Genomic DNA, 16579 nt, shown 5'->3' on the forward strand with positions numbered 1-16579 from the left:
TCCTAAATGATTATTTTAATGCTGCCTGGATATAGAGGAGCCTTGAAGATGGTTTCTGCTTTTCTGAGAGGCAACTTACTTCCTTTCAAGAAATCTGAACAAAGTGATGTTGAAGTGCTGGTTCCAAAATAATACTGTATTTTCCTATGTGAAGTGTTCTCAGACACTTTCTGCAGGCTTCTAAAATGTGAATTGTTATGCATTCACTTATTTATTTATTGGCTGAACCCCTTCCTCAATAGAACAAAAAGCTTAAAGAGTAAAGGGATCCACCCATCCGTGTCACTGGGCTAAATGCAGAACTGCCTGGGACTTTTGCTACTGAAGTTTACAGGTGCAGAGCTTGAGTCATTAAGAATAAGGAATAATTCTGTCAAATATAGCCATGTGTGCTCAATTTTCTACATGGCCACGTGAATATTCATGAAAAAAAACCCACTCTTTATATTAAAAGGTGGCATAGGTTAACAAAGAACATTTGTTACTACCTTAGGTAAGGAATGCCAAACAACTACATGATGTACCGTCGCCACAGAAGTCTACCTCACACCTAAATAACAGCTTCAGCAGATTCGCAAATTTTTTGCTGATAGCCCTTGATCCCTTTTTATTACAACTGTTGCCCATCTGTCATCTCTTATGATAATCTCGCACACTGTCACATTAACTTTTCCTCTGCTTGCTTCTTATGATGCTAAGTATTATGTAGGGGTAAAGAAGTTTTTAGCTCCTTCTAGACCTACTGTTGCCTAGGCATTTGTTGTGCAATAGTGTCCCAGCTACAGTGTGCTAGGTAGCATACACCTATGTAAGAAATATGGAATTTGTTAAATATGCTAATATCCTGAAGGGAATTACACCGCTTACATGAGTTCTTATACTCAGCCCTCCCATTTCTCTGCACTCCCCTCAAACCTCTGTCCTCCAGAACCTTTCCTTGATTAATTTTCCAAATTATCTTCTTCAATAGCTTTATAGGATTAAAAAACACAAGACCTATCTTCTTGTTGCTTTTTTTGGGTTTAGGTCAGCTCTTTCCAGTTACCCAGCTCTAATTTTGTTTGACTAAATATGTATTTACTTTTCTTCCAGGTGCTGCTAGCAAAGGCATTTGGAATGTGTGTTTCACAAAATTAAAGGGGACAGATAATCAGGAAGAGGAAAAAAATTCCTGTGGGTTTTATGAGTTTCTGTCATATGGGATTTGATTGTTCCTTTTTATCTATGTAATTTAATTGTTCAGAGTATTATACCGTGAAGCTGTTTTGTGAACCTTTAAGAATGAAAAAGATTTACATTATTGGTGCTGTGTCTAATTAAAAGTGATTACAGTAAGTTCCCTGGAGAGAACTAGTACTGTATGTTGTTTCAAGGTCTTAACCAACAGAAAAAAAGAAAGACAGAAAGGCACTCCTTTTCCCCACAAACGGTTATCAGTGAGAGTTCCTTATGGCCTGCTTTTAACTAAGTAATATGGCAATTTTAGACACAAATAACATAAGCTTGTGTAACTTACCAGGCTATTGAATCCCATAGCACCTAAAGCTTGTTTTAGTAGGGCTAATTTCTCCCTGTTTTGAGGGTTGGCTGTTAACATTGTCTCGTCCAGTACAGTCTGGTTTAGGTACCTGCACAGAGGAAAAACAGCATATATAGTATTTACAAGGCTGGTGCACAATCAGACTTTTGAGGTTAAAAGCCAACTTTGCCCTTCTAACCAGAGGTTTATTACAGATTTCTCTTAGCCTTTGGAGGCAACAGTACCAGTGACAGAATGCTCTGTATTTCTTTCCTTAAACTTTTGCTTAAGGCTCCCCCCTGCCAACTTTAGCACTACCTGTAAGCTAAAACTTCAGATTGAATTTGTGCTGCTGAGAGTTCTGCCATTCCTGCACTACCAGAGATTCCCCTTCAGAAGGAAGATGTGAGGACATCCTCTGATAACTACGACTGCTTTAAATTCCCCTCCTGTTGGCTAGAGAATAGATCAGCTCTTATTTGCCTGATCCCACGATGATCATATGCTCCCTTAGCAGCTGAAAGGGTGACAGGTATACTCAGCATCTCTTAGATCAAAGTAGTAACTATATACATAGAGTAGTAAGTGTACAGCCCTTAAGCTGTACTGCTTTGCACACTGTGAAGCAAAAGCAAGTTTTACAAACCTTCCCAAAAATAATTATCAGAAGGCAGAGAGACACCTAGTGCAGCAGCTGACTCAGGAAAAACCAGAACCAACATAGAGAGTAGGAACACAGGACAGGAGAGTCAGAAGCTATAGTACAACAGACTGAAAAGAACAGACTGAAAAGAACAGATTGAAAAGAACAGCAATCTAACCTCGCAATGTATTTTGACTCTCTTGACATGTCTATGGGACAGATTTTTAAAAGTATTCAGGTACCTTTACACAGTTGAAATCACTAAGAATGAGGTGTCTGTATATTTTATTGAAACTGATTTTTAATTATAACATGCTAAGAATGTAAAAAGATGTTTTCTTTTATCATTATCATTAAAATACACATTCATCACACAATCTACAATCTTCACAAATGTCACTTACATCAGCAAAAGAATTCCCCACACCTAAATCAAAATAACACCCTCAGAGCACAAACAAAGGTGGACAGTTTATACATACTCCACCCCTCATCCCTTCACCACAGTAACAACAAGAATTTCCCACAATTATTCTGCCCTCTAATAATGTTTGGTCCATGATGGGAAACAATACTGGTTTGATTTCTGACAATTCTCGTTCACAATCCTGTTCTAATCACACTATAGATGAGACACAGTTTCAAAATAAAACTCCCATTACCACAGAAAGCCTGGCAATGCTCTTGTAAGGGACGTAGCTCTTGTAAAGGTGGCATTTTATGTGAATGTGTGTAGCTTTTAGAAACACGTGGAAGGATGATTTAGTATTTGCACTTTTCTAACTGATAATGAGGTTTATGAGGTATACGCAATGAAATGCAGAGCGCACTTTTAGTGGATTGGTACCAGATTTACCCATGTGGATTTCCCTTGGAGTGACAATGGCGTAAGTTACCCCGGCAGGTGGGCAGAGGAAGAACGATGGGGAAAAAAACCTGTGCCTGGGTGCATAAGCACTTTTTGCACCCACAGGAGAACTCAGTCAGCAGATATCTCAAGTACAAACAAGCCTCAAATCACGGTGGCTAAAGCTGGTGAATTAACACAACCTTTGAGAATGTGGGTTTGTGAGCATCACTGCCAGAGCTCCGCATCGTTTCCTTGAGGTTACTAAAAACATTACTTTTCTCCAAATCAGGTAGATACAAATGATAGAACAGCTGTCAAAATAACTAGAGCAGAAGAGACAAAACATATGCCAGATATATGGGGTTTTTTAGGGTGGTTTATTTTTTTTTGCATTGCCTGTATATTTCAAAAGGAGACTAGAATACATCTGATACTGAATCTGGCATAGAACCTACTGGTATAAAGGTTAATCCAGCAGAAAATTTTCCACTGTTCTGAACTGCTGCATGAGCTTATACCAGTTCAATGTTGTGCATCATGTCGTGGCATTTTTGACCCAAAATTAGGAGATTTACAGCAGCATCTACTCTGCTGTCAAAATATCCTATTGTTGGATGGCTGGAAGACTTGGAAGCTTATGGCCATTTCTGCAAAAAAAGCCTCCTTTCTGATGTTCTCACTGAATAATTCTTTGTCTCTTTCTCCGTGTACTGAGCAGGGAATACTCCTTCCTGTCCTGCGAAGGGAATATTGTATACTTCTCTTATTTAAGTGACCCCATTTAATTAGCACTTTTTAGCATAGTTGAAGTGCTACTGGGTATTGTCGCAGCAAAAAGATGCGTGAACACTACCAACACAGGTAGCAGCATAGCCACAAGTGACCCAGAATGCTCATTTCCTTGGAGGAAAGAGCTGAGCTGTGATATGAACCAACATGCAGCAGTTCTTGCCTTCAGCGCAAGCACTTCTTGCTGATACAGCAGGGGGCAAACTGGGCACCTGCCAAACCAGATGCCTGTGGCTCCAACAACCCGTCCATAAAGTGCAGCATCTGCTGGGACATGCCTGTTGGAAGACAATCTGACTTTCCCCATATAAATATCCTGAAGATTTAATCAGCAGATGTGCTGGTGCCCTTGGAAAGGGCTGCCGTTGGACATTTTCTAAGGTGCACTTGAACTTAGAATCAGTTTCCCCAGTCTAAAACCAATTGAATTCTTTTATAACGTGTCACGAGGCCCACTGTTGATGGATATCATATGACTCCCCCAAAAAGCAGAAAATATACAATGTAGCAGAGTGGGGCTATAATATTACTAGCTGTACAAGGAATTACATTTTTCTAATTGTTGCTAAGCTCATTGTACCTCAGAAACATAGTGACATAGAGATAGAAATATAAAAAAAAATATTTTGCTTGTAAAACAGTTCCCTGACATCTCCTTCTTTCCACCTTAAAGGCCCTGAGGATGCAAAGGGTTTGAGACAGCCTTTGTAGTAATAGTACTATTATCACCTATTTATGCTTAAGAAGCAGAGTCCAGAACCAATTTTAAATTGTCACCTCTCCTACAAAAATAAGGAAAGGGGAAAGAGATGTGTCATAGCGCAAAAGTCCTAATAATAATGAAACTTTTTTCCCTGCAGATACATCATTATTCCACAAAATGTAAACATTTTTTCAATATGTATAACTTCCCTCATATTTATAGTGCATTTTTGTCTTTTAGCATTCAAGTGGTCTGAATAGAATTGCATTGCTAGTGATGAAGAGGGATTAAACTGCTTAAATGTTCTATTGTAAACCTACCATGGAGATTTTCTTTATTATCTTTACTTAGATTTTTGTTATTGCAGACTACAGTGTTATAGCCAACATATTTATGAAAACCTATGCTGTTACTTAGGTGTGTGCAATGTTCCTATAATTTTCCAGCAAGGTAGTCTGTGTTCAAATGCAAACCAGACCTGGTGACTCCTGAATTCCTTGCTGCTGAAAACTTTAGTAAAAGAGGTACCACTGCTATACAAGGCAGGGGTGATGTTCCACAATATCTGATGCGTGCAGGGTGCACATCAGCTGTGGACTTATCATAGTTGTATTAGCCTTACCTGCATACCTCTGCATGCAAATTCATTCTGCAAATGCGTGTTCACATTAGCTTACTGTAGCTTTAGAAAAAGATTCTCAGGTTTTGGCTGAAGTTGAGCCTTTTAGCTGAAGGTAGCTGCTCTAAGAAATTATATTCCTCTCTCTAGTAAAAGTGACGAATCAAACAGTGTATGCAGTTCTAATAAACTCCTCTCTACTGTCTTACCATTTGTTTAAATGCTGCCATGTCGACATTTGCACTGGACAATACTCTTGACAGACAGCTCAGTGACCATTTATTTCAAAAAAAGAAAAAACTTACTGTTCCACAAAACGGGGTTCTTTTAAGAAGATAAACTAATCAATAATTGTATTAGAGTGTAGTCACTTTGAGTAAAAGACAATGCTGCATTAGACAGACAATTTCTTGAGAAATGTGAGACTACCTTCTTTCTGATTTTTCTTCTAACAGTTCTAATTTGCAGCATTGTAGCATTCTTAACTATTCTAGTTGAGAAAAAAAAAATTACTATTTAGAAGCAAAAAAATCAATGGTGGTAATTTTCCAGTATATTGCTTATCATAGTATAGAATTTTTCAAGCATCATTTGAATGACATCATAGATCAAATTTTCAGGTAGGGGTGTGACAGCTGTGCCCAAGAATATAAAAAAATACTTACTATGACATAAAATTCTTTATGTATTAACTGCCCATATAAGTCAAAAGTTACCTTACCTGTTTACCTTAGCATTCTCATTATAATTGTTACATGTAATAATGGTTTGGATTATTCAACTTATACCTGCAGTAAAGTTCATAATATCATACATACATCTCAAACATGCAGGAGAATTACATAGGAACAAACGTCAGCTTACCAATACTGAGTTTTTGTGAAATATGCATATTTCAAAATTTCTTACATAACCTTAGCACTTAAAAACTTTCTTTAACGTAGTATTGCCCGCTTAGGTAATTCAGCAAATAACAAGGAGGCTAAAAAGAAAAGTTTTGACTATCAGTTTGCTGCTCTGTCAAAAACTCAGCAAAGCAATATTTGATTTGGATTGAATTGAATTTCATTTATTTTCTTTTGAACTGCAACCCAGTAACATTTAGTGTCAAATGAAATAATCTGCCTTATTCAAAATAAACAAAACATGTGATTTCCTTTCCTTACAAGAAAATAAAGGAAATAAAAAGCAGGACTCACAAAACTATTACAGATGGTGAAAGTGTCTTTTTATTCTGTATTTCCTGTTAGAAAAGTTACTTTTTATAAAAACTGTGAAGACATAAAAATAAAAATTAGAAAGTTCCAAATTTTATAATTAGGGGATTTATTTCAGAAGAGGGTATGGCTTTTCTGGTTACTGTCTCATAGTCAGCATGGCCCACAGAAAAGATCTGGAGCTTCTCCACTTGGTGTGTCAGGCAGCCTATTTCAAAGTGAGTTCAAAGCATCTAGAGCATGAGGGGATATTGAACCGTTGTGTTTCATGTCTGAGGTAAGTGCTGCAACCTCCCAGTTAGCTCACGCTGAAGCAGAAAAGCTTAGCACAGTCCACTCAGGAAGTTTCACCTTCTTTTGGTGGGAAGCTCAAGAACACCACAGGCTTTCAAAATTAAGTTTTTCTTGACATTTTGAAGCATAGCCAAAGCAAAGGCAGGAAACAATCACCTTTTGGCCCTGGATTTACCCGCCAATCTTGAAACCGGGCTCACACTTTGCTAAGAATTCAATGTCCCTATAAACTTCCTGGCTATAGTCATCAAAGTCTACAGACTCTGGTTATCAGCATTTCAAGGGAGATCTGAACTGTTGATGTATGTCACATATGGAACTTTTCTGATCTGTAGCATATAAGGCTGACAAATGATATTTTGCACTAATCAATTCTTTTGACAACTACAATAATAAAGTACTTCAAGCTGGGTTTTTTTGTGGTTGTTAAGTGTGAAAGAAGACCTTGGTACACAACACTGACCACAGAAGTCCCAAGGCTTGTCACAGGGAGCCTGTAACAGCAAGCCCTCCTAAGGATTGTTATAAACTTTGATATTTCACTAAGAGAGTAAGTAAGGCATTACCAAAACACTTTCCCAACACCTAACCAATTCACATTTGTAAAATCTGACACTTGAAATTTTCAATGATTCAATAAGAACAGCCACTGTACCTGTATACATTATTGATGTTTATCATACAGAAATATCTGGCTCATTACAGTGGCTCAACTCATATCTCACAGTGAAGCTGTCTGAAAGAGATTAGTAGGTTGCGTCCACTTCATCAGAAATTCCCTTTTGTCAGGACAGTTAAAACTGGGTCCCAATTAGAGGAGAAGAGGAAGCGTGGTTTTGCCAGATGGACACTTCTTTTCAGAGGGCTTTCCTGAAGTAAATACATTCTGTCATGAATAATTAAAAGAATTCTTGGCAGGATTATATCATTAAGTGGTTCTAAGTCACTATAAAAAGTTAGGATAAAGCCCTATGATGAAAGAAAAGGGATTTTTTTTGAAGTTAGCATCTAGCTGCTTGCTACTTGACTCTTTTCCTGATAGAGGATGAGTGCTGACACATCTGCATTTTGTTGTAAAGCTTTCTGAGCTATAGCAGGCTTGATATAAGGGAAACATAATATAAAATTAGTTGTTGGTCTTGAACTTTATTATGGCTGATAACTCGGTGCAATAAATGTTGCTTGTGGTAATAAGGATTTCACCAATCACAGTTAACCTCTTCAGTAAAAAAGCTCTGGTTATAGGCAAAAAGCTTCGTTTTCTAATTGCTTATACTCAGAACAATTTACCCACTTGAGGTCTGAGTATTCTAAAGTTTCTGGCCTGTGCTCAGACTAGAAACAGAGACATATCTTTAATACAAAAGCAAAAACACAGAAGTAAGGGGCTGAATAAGGATATTTATGCTAGTGTATTGGTCAGAGAAAGTGTCAGAGACCAGATGAAAGCACATTTTGTCAAGGAATTAAGCCAAACACGAATGAGTACTATAAAGATACAATTCAACTAAGAAAAAATATAAAAGAAGACAAAGGGATAACTGAATGTACAGATTCAGGACAGGTAAAGCAGATTAGACAGCGGATCATCAGAAAAGCATTTAACATAAACTAAATGAGAGTCAAGTATGCCTTGATAATGAAAAAAATTAATCATCATATGTAACACCCTTATTTACATATACCAGTATAAGAGGCATGAAATACTTAGCATGATAAATGATAAAGCTTCACCTGGAGTATTCTGTGTGATTTTGGGCATCCCATTTCAGGTAAATCAGGATCAGTTAGAGAAAATCCAGAGGAAAGCAATAGAAAAATGTCTCAGAAAAATTACTTAGAGCAAAAGAGTTCATTAAATGTAGCCTACAGAAGACTGAGAAAGATATTGCAAAGAGGAAATATCCTCAGTCCTAAAGTTCTTTGGGCCCAAGACCATTGCCATGGAAATACCACTACTTTACACAGCTGACCTGAGGGTTACAGAAGAATAGCATGGTAGAACATGAAACAGATACTAGAAAAAAGACCCAGTTTCCAGGAGATGCAAAATATGAAGGTACCATTCTTGAACTAAGATATGAAGATAGTTTCCAATGCTCACTTCTGGATTTTGATACTCCATTCCTATCAAGTTTGCAGAGGACATCAAACTGGGTCAGGGGGAACAGCCAATATGCTGGAGGGTAGGGCTGCCCTTCACAGGCTAAAGGAATGGACCAACAGGAACTTAATGAAATTCAGCAAAGACAAGTTCAAAGTCCTGCAGTTCAGAAGGAATAAAACCTTGTTATGATACAGGCTGGGGAGCAGCTCTAGGGAAAAGACTCTGGGGGCCCCGAAGGCAGTGAGCTGGGCAGGAGCTGGCAATGAGCCTGGGCAGCAGAAATGGCCAGCAGCATCCAGGGCTGCATTACCAGGAGACTGGGCGTAGTTTGCCCCTGCCCAGCACTCACTGTTAGACCACATCTACATATTGGAGCTAGCTTTGCACACGTAGACATACACAAAATACACAGAAGACATTGCTAAAGTGGGGTGAGATCAGTGGAGGGCCACCTCAGTGGTCAAGGCTGTAGACATGATGTGGGAGGCTTGCTGAGTGAGCAAGGCTTGTCCAGCCCAGCAAAGGGAAGGCTCCAGAGACACAAACATCCTTGGAATTTTTCAAGACTCAACTGGTCAAAGCTCTGAACAACCTGATCTGATCTCACAGCTGGCCCTACTTGGAGCAGGCAGTGCACTAGGGACCTCCTGAAGTCCCTGCCAAAATGAATTATCCTGTGATCCTATGAAACATATTCAACTTATTTCTCAGATATGTTGGGATTTTTTTGAACCTCATATAAACCTAGTAATTTTGGCCCCAGAAGAGTGGGAGACCCAGAAAAAGTAGGTCTCAGAGTGTTGGGATCATTACCTTGACTGTTGAACAGTCCCTAAAACACAAAAATTGAACATGGCCCTTGGAGCCATAAGATATCTGAGGACAAATAAGTTTTACTTAGATATTCACATTGTTTAAAGTCCAAATGGATGAGAGTGTTCCAAAATCAGAACAATCTTAAACATCAGAACTCTACCAAATGAGTCAAAATACGAGAATACTTGTGCACTGCAAGTCCTCTTCATAGGTTAGCGACTCTTTTCACTAGTTTACTAGTAGCTAAAATAGCACAACGTTATTATTTTATGAGGAGAAAAATGTCTTCTCACCTTAGAAATAAATATTTGGACACCAACATCTAAATAGTTTTGGTTTTTTTTTTTTTTAATTTTAGAAAACTTAAATTTTAAATAAAATAAATATTAAGAAAAACTGATATGCACAATTTACCATCAGGAAATTTCCAGACCCTTTGATCACCTTCTATAAACTAGAAACGAAAGAAAAACTTTTTTAGTTTTTTGTTTGTTTTTTTTTTTATCTTCAAAATATCTAGAGAAATAGTATTTTTGGTAAGTCACAAGATTTCCATCTGTTGGTTTAGAAAGAGCTCAGGCACAGGGACAGAATCCTGAAATTTAGGAAGATATCCCATGCGAGCTGTATCAAAATAACTGTCAGGATATGTGCTGTGACCGCCACCAACATCTCCAGGCTAATTCAAATTAGCTTGATTTTGTATCTAGGCAATAAATGGTTTGTACCATTATTCATTCATAAGTCTAGGAGGATGGCTGAAAATAATCCGTTCTTGCACAACAACACTCAGGGAGGATAAAATTTTTCTTCTACTGGGCTCCCAGGGAAAGGTGTACACTAAACGAGTTCAATCTTACTTTATTTAGATCTTAGTCCTTATGTTGTATGAAGTGGGGAACAAGATAAAGCTGGAAGTCACTACAGAAACTTTGCTTATTCCAAATACCATCCTGAGGCAGAAAATCATGTGTTTAAATATTCAGAAATGATAGAATCGTCTTCCTGGTAAGAACTGGGAACATGAACGCGAACGCAGCTAAAACAGTCCTGGCAGTAGCTTACGAATCAGTTAAGTTTTCTCTTTCTTTTGTGTAGCTGTTGCAACATTTTTTCAAAGAACCTGTCTGTTTGCACAGTAGATCCTGTATTGATACAAAGAGTTGGACCAGATCTCTGGAGGCCCCTTTCAAACCAAAGGCAAAGGAAAATATTATTTTTCTCTGTTTATATTCCTTTAGGTGGTGAAAAAAAAAAACAAAACCCAAAACCATGAGAAGAGCTGTGTGTCATAATCTGTTCTTTACTGAGATACCAGGGTAACTTGTTCCTGTGAGGAATTACAGCTTTAATGGTGTGCTTTTTTCTTCTGATCCTCTTGCCCATGTGTTATTTCTCTGCTACTAGTAGGATTTCTCTTAACGCCTAGAGAAACAGAATAGTATCAACTCCTAGCACAATCGACCACACTACCTAGTATATTTATTTTGCTAAAAGGGGTTAAAGATTAGTGGGTAGACAATTCAAATGGAAGCAGCAAAGAATAAATATTTAACATAAACAAGTAACTAAATACAGGACTCTGTATCGATACTAAATTATGCAAATCAAGCCACTACAAATCATGTTATGAATCAGAAATTCTGGATTTTGCCTATTAATCCCTTATTTCTTTTATAAAAATGATGTACAAATAAAACTCTTAATATTCATTCACTAATTCAAAATAGCTATTAAAACTGAGATCCTGATACTTCATATTTATTTATACAAGCCTGAAATTTTTTGTTCTTACTTAAAGAACAAAAAATCCACACTTTTTTTTTTTCTAATATCATGCTTTAATCATGTGGAAACCTGTCATATGTTAATTCTCCAAAACCATTATGTGCTGTCCAGTTAAAGAAATTCAGAACAGAGAAATGAAATCGGGCTGTTTCAAAACATTGTCTTCATCCTATGTATGATTTTCTGCATACCTCACACAGAGGTATCCAGATTCTTTGTAACTGTGGTGACAGGCAGGAAATAGAACTGACTTGTCACTTGTTTTGCATAAACTGATTGACGAGTCAGCTTTATAGGCAACTGGTAGGAAATACTGTGTTTATATGCTAGAGGAGAGCACGTCACCTAGACTGAATGGATTCAGATATGTCTATCAGGAGCATTCATACACTTCTGGAGTTGTAAAGGCTTTTATTACAGCTTGACCTTAATTAAAATGTGTCATTAAAAAATGCACACAAACATCTTCTGAGTGCTGGCTTCTACAAAATATTGCATTAATTGTTCTAAAACCAAACAGAGATGATGCACATCACGCTATCATACTTAGTGCTTTCAGGCCACTGGAACAACAAGAAAGAAGCAAAGATTTTTTTTCTTGCCAGGTTTACATGTTCTATGAAGTAGAGTAATGATTTATTCCAGCACTGTATATTGTCCTGAATTGAGCAAAACATTTATGTGTCTCGAACTTCAAACCCGTGCTTCATCCCACTGATTTCAGTTGAATCTTAGTTCGTGATAAATGTTAATATGAATCACAGCTGGAAGTTAGAGGTTGACAGCCTATGTTGAGCTTTGATGCACTATGAAAGAAAGAAAGGCAGGCGAAATGTTTGAGACAGCAAGAGATAAGCAGTATGGGAGACCTAGACTTCAAGCCGCCCTAAGCATCGCCTACATAATTTCTAGGCATATCACCTTATCGTACATTTACTTCTACACATTGCAATGCAGTATTACACAAAGATTCCTGAACTATACCAATATGACCTAGGTGCAGTACAGAAAGCACAATAAATGAGGCTAATTACCTCAGATGGACCACTGCCCCAACACAGCTATGGTTCTTTTTGCACAGCACCATCCAAGGTGGCTCTTCTACACTCTGCAATGAGCCACACATAACTTATCTTTTGCCTCTACCTGTCTTTATCTAAAGTCTAAAACAAAGCCAGTTTTAACTGGACTTTTCTTGTTACAAAATCTTCATTAATTGATGTTTTGTTGCTAGAACATTCTCAAGAGAGCCAGCGTCACAGGAGGATGAAGCAGTATTTTGTAGTCAGGTTCCAGCTCTAACACAATCAATATGCATGTTGTGGGTGTCATTTAATGTGACATTGTATTAAACAGCATGGATTAACAAGCTAAATCCCTTCCTTCCCCTTATTAGTGATGCCCAATGAACCATGTACCTGAACAATCATGTGAAAAGTGTGTCGCTTTTGCCTTTGCAGTCCCCATCCCTCCTTCCCATCCAGCTCAGGGTAGTAGCCCTGAGTAATGGCAGTCACTGAAAATTCAACATTATCAGATCAGTTAATTTTTACTTTAAGTTCAGGCAGAAATTATAGTATCTAAGATATGTGTTAGTTCAGACAAAATATAACTGTTTATAAACCAGTTTCCTTACAGCTAGGTCAGTTTACTGTCCTCACATTAAATATTTGTGAAGTCTTTCTCTGAAATACACCAAAGTTTTCTAAAAGGTTAGATATTCCTGTGACTACTTGCTAAATCCTAAGACTTAATTTAGGTATAACTAAACATTGAACTTAAGGCCTGTTTTGTGAGGTTGAGAATGAATGACTTCAGAGCTTTACATATGTTTTTTAAGATGTTTTAAAAACTGCTGGGATGAAGGGGATTGAGTGTATGAAACCAAGACATGACCTTTCAAAAATAAATCCCACTAATCTCTACTATATTTGCAAAGTCACAGAATAAGAAATTGCAACAAACATTTTTATTCCTTGGATCTCTCATGTGAATATGAGAGGACAATGTATTCTGCTTAGCGGGGAAAAGCTGCCTTGCACCTTAGCACTGTTTGATGTGTAAACAGGAATGAGATAAAGACAATGCAAAACAGTTGACATCAATGAAGTAAACGACATTTACAGAACATGATAATGAATAGCTTCTGGCTTTTTTCTCTGAGGGAAAAGGAGCATATTTTACTGCCTTTTTTTTCCTTTGTCTCCAGCTTTTAAACCTATTCCAATCTGAACAAATTTTGCATCCTTTGAACCATGTTATGCAGTAGCACTGAGCTGGAATTACTCCTAACCATTTAAGTGCACAGATTTCTGCTCATGACTAGTACAAAAAAGCACCAAAACCAGCATTTCAAAAATAGGAATAACTCTGTTAATGCCAAGAGGCAAAGTATCAGCACAATATTAATAAATGAAACATTGCAGACAGATGATAGCCAAAACACAGCTCTTATTTTTATTTTTCTAAACTAAGAAAATCAAATGTTAAGATACGTCTTTCATAAACTGGTTTCAGCACAGAAAGCTTATGTTAGCCTGTGTGTTGCGCAGTAAATAGTTTTGCCGTCACATTTTCATAAGACAAAATTTCAAAATCTGTAAGTACCTAAGTTTTTACAGATAGTGGATATACTCAAATGGAAAGCAAAGAAATACAGCTTGGTCTTTATTCTCAAAACGCCAAATGTCTTTAGGCTAAACTCACGGCTACTTGTCTTTTTTTTTCTAATTATATTGATATTCCTGTGGAATAAGTTTAAATCAGAGGCTCAACCCTTCTGTTCCTAAAATTACATAAAAATGTAAATCTACAGTAATTCCATTAAAGAAAAGATTGAATGCACAACAGGAGTGACTCAAAGTAGAATTTTTCACACCTCTGGTGACATTGAAAGAAATAATAAAGGCAGTATACCTTGTAGTGCTGTTTCTCTGACTCATATAACTCAGTATTTTATAGGACAGAATCACTCAGGAGATTATAATTCTGTGAACTATCACCTTACAAGCACAATTTTGAAGTTCAACATACAATAAATAAGAAGCATAATGATGATGATGGTGATGGTGATGATAAAAAAATAGCAAATATTGAGCATTGCTGAACAGGTAAAGAAAATAAGTCAGTCTGCATGCAAGTGCAAACTGGTCCAGTCCATGTCCTGATATGCCTCAGAAATTGTGTTTGAACTTTGCTCCTACAACCAAGAGTAATTTTGTATTCCTGTGTTCAGACATACCTTGGCACTAGTTGCCAGGTAGATGTCATTAAGTTTATGAGCCTCAAGGTATTTCTCCACCAGTGCTTGCTACTTTTTAAGTGCTGAGTCATTAAATAAAACTTACTGGGTTAAGAGCCACGGTATCAGATCTAAAATTTAAAAAGTGCTCTGGGTACCTGCTTATTACCTTCAACAGTATCCAGCTAAAATGTTGACAATATACTTCAAAATGATTTCATATAAAAAATTATTGTAGTTCATGGATTAGTTTCAGATCAGCTGATTTACAAGAAACCCTCTTCTTCCCATATATGCAGGCATGGCCATGTGTATTCAGGTATGTATACTAAACAAGTAATTCTGAACAGTAAGATCACTTTAAAGCACTTTAACTTGGCCAAAAAATAGTTAAGGCCCCCCAAGACACTAGTCACTAGTGACTTTTGAAATTCTGGGAAATGGACATTATTTACACAAGAATAAGACATTTTTAATGAGGATTAATATGAATAATTAATCAATAACAATTATTTACCTATCATGGGCTAAGAAAGTCTCACACAATACAAGAATATGAGTGGGTGCAGTACCTAACTTTACCAACATGTCCTACAAAGCTAGACTATTCTTTCTACTTTAAATGGAGTAAATACATATGTATTTGTGTATGTTACCTACTTACAATCAGCCAGCCATAATTGTTCGTGGCCATCCCCTTAAGGTAAGCAGAGCGTCCTGCTCTTTGGACAGCCAGCAAGTTACACAACGCTGAACACAGGCTTCAGTTATGGAGAACTCACGGCGGCTCTCCCACGCCCAGCAAGACCTGCCTTGCCTCCCTCTGCCCCGGGACCCATTTCTGTCCCAGGCATGTTCCAGGACTACCAAAAATCAGGAATAGGATGGATGCATGTGTGTGTGTTTCTCACATCTTCTCCACCCTCCCAGTAAAATCATGCTGGATGAAAGCTCACAAATGAAGTACTTCTGACATTAAATTTCCCATGGTGTCTTCCACTGCCTCTCATAAGGCAGAAAGTGCTAAAGACCCATAAGCTGTATGCTCAGCAAACCTGAAGTAAACTTTACAGGTTGCACACTGAGAACTTGATTAAAGGGCTGCATCTAAGCAGTTACTTATGTGCTGAAGTTACACTGACTTTACACTGTATGAAAGGAACTGCCCTTCCTAAATCAAGAGAATTTGCAGATTTACTTCAGTGCTTTCATGGTTTGTGCATCCAAGTAGGACAGAGACTCCCTGTTGAGTTTTATTGCTAAAATCCACACTGTTTTTACACATAGGGATTTGCAGTTTGTGCAATTTAGTTCTGTAGGCAAGCTAGGTTTGCATCCAAATACATTGCTTTCTAAATAAAATAAAATAAAATAAAAAAACACAGAAGAAAGATGATAGCAGAAAAAAATATACTTCAGAGTAGCCTTTTTTCTTCCCCCTAAGATATATGGGAAGCCAGAATGGGAACTGATTGGAGAGGATTATAATTGCATGTTTAAAAAACACACTCCAGAATAAACTACAGAACTATAGAATTTGATAAGATGTTCCCATTTCTTCCAGTTTTGACTTATGGACCAGCCTAACTCCATAACATACTCACTGAAGTTAAGTTCATCATAGTATATATTTTATTAGATGCTGCTCCATTCCTCTTAATTGCTACCTCATTGAGGAGTCATGTTTAAGCAGGGGATTAGGTCTGGAAATATGGCAAATATACATAATGGAGATGAAAACATAGTGGGAAAGCAATCACTGAGACCATGATGGAAATGGGGAAAGGACTGCAGGTACAAGAAAGTACAGATGCATCTCTAATAGTGAATCCGATTTCTCTAGCTGCACCTGAAACCAAAGACATGATTTATACAGAAGCAAGCAGAAACAAATACACAGAAATATTAGGATAAAAATGTAGCATCCCTAGCAGTCGCAGTTTTAACCTGTCTGGATTTGGGACAGGAAAGTGATAGACAATAAAGTCCAAGT

General features: G+C 37.4%; 1 protein-coding gene and 1 long non-coding RNA gene across 5 annotated transcripts in view; both read right to left on the bottom strand.

Moving 5' to 3' along the window:
- MYO16 (myosin XVI) overlaps window positions 1-16579 on the bottom strand; it is a 418633-nt gene that overhangs the window by 129390 nt on the left and 272664 nt on the right. For all 4 annotated transcript variants that reach the window (XM_064440435.1, XM_064440442.1, XM_064440450.1 and 1 more), the window contains exon 17: window positions 1517-1628. In XM_064440435.1, coding sequence (XP_064296505.1) covers window positions 1517-1628 — 112 coding nt within the window. The remainder of the gene's footprint in view (window positions 1-1516; window positions 1629-16579) is intronic.
- On the bottom strand, window positions 12071-15313 carry LOC135311339 (uncharacterized). Its single transcript, XR_010371029.1, has 3 exons — window positions 15251-15313; window positions 12764-12861; window positions 12071-12151 (listed from the first exon to the last, which is right to left on the bottom strand). It is a non-coding gene; the product is annotated as an uncharacterized LOC135311339 (long non-coding RNA).

The sequence above is a fragment of the Phalacrocorax carbo genome, chromosome 1 (genome assembly GCF_963921805.1).
Source record: "Phalacrocorax carbo chromosome 1, bPhaCar2.1, whole genome shotgun sequence".
Classification (NCBI taxonomy): Eukaryota; Metazoa; Chordata; class Aves; order Suliformes; family Phalacrocoracidae; genus Phalacrocorax; species Phalacrocorax carbo.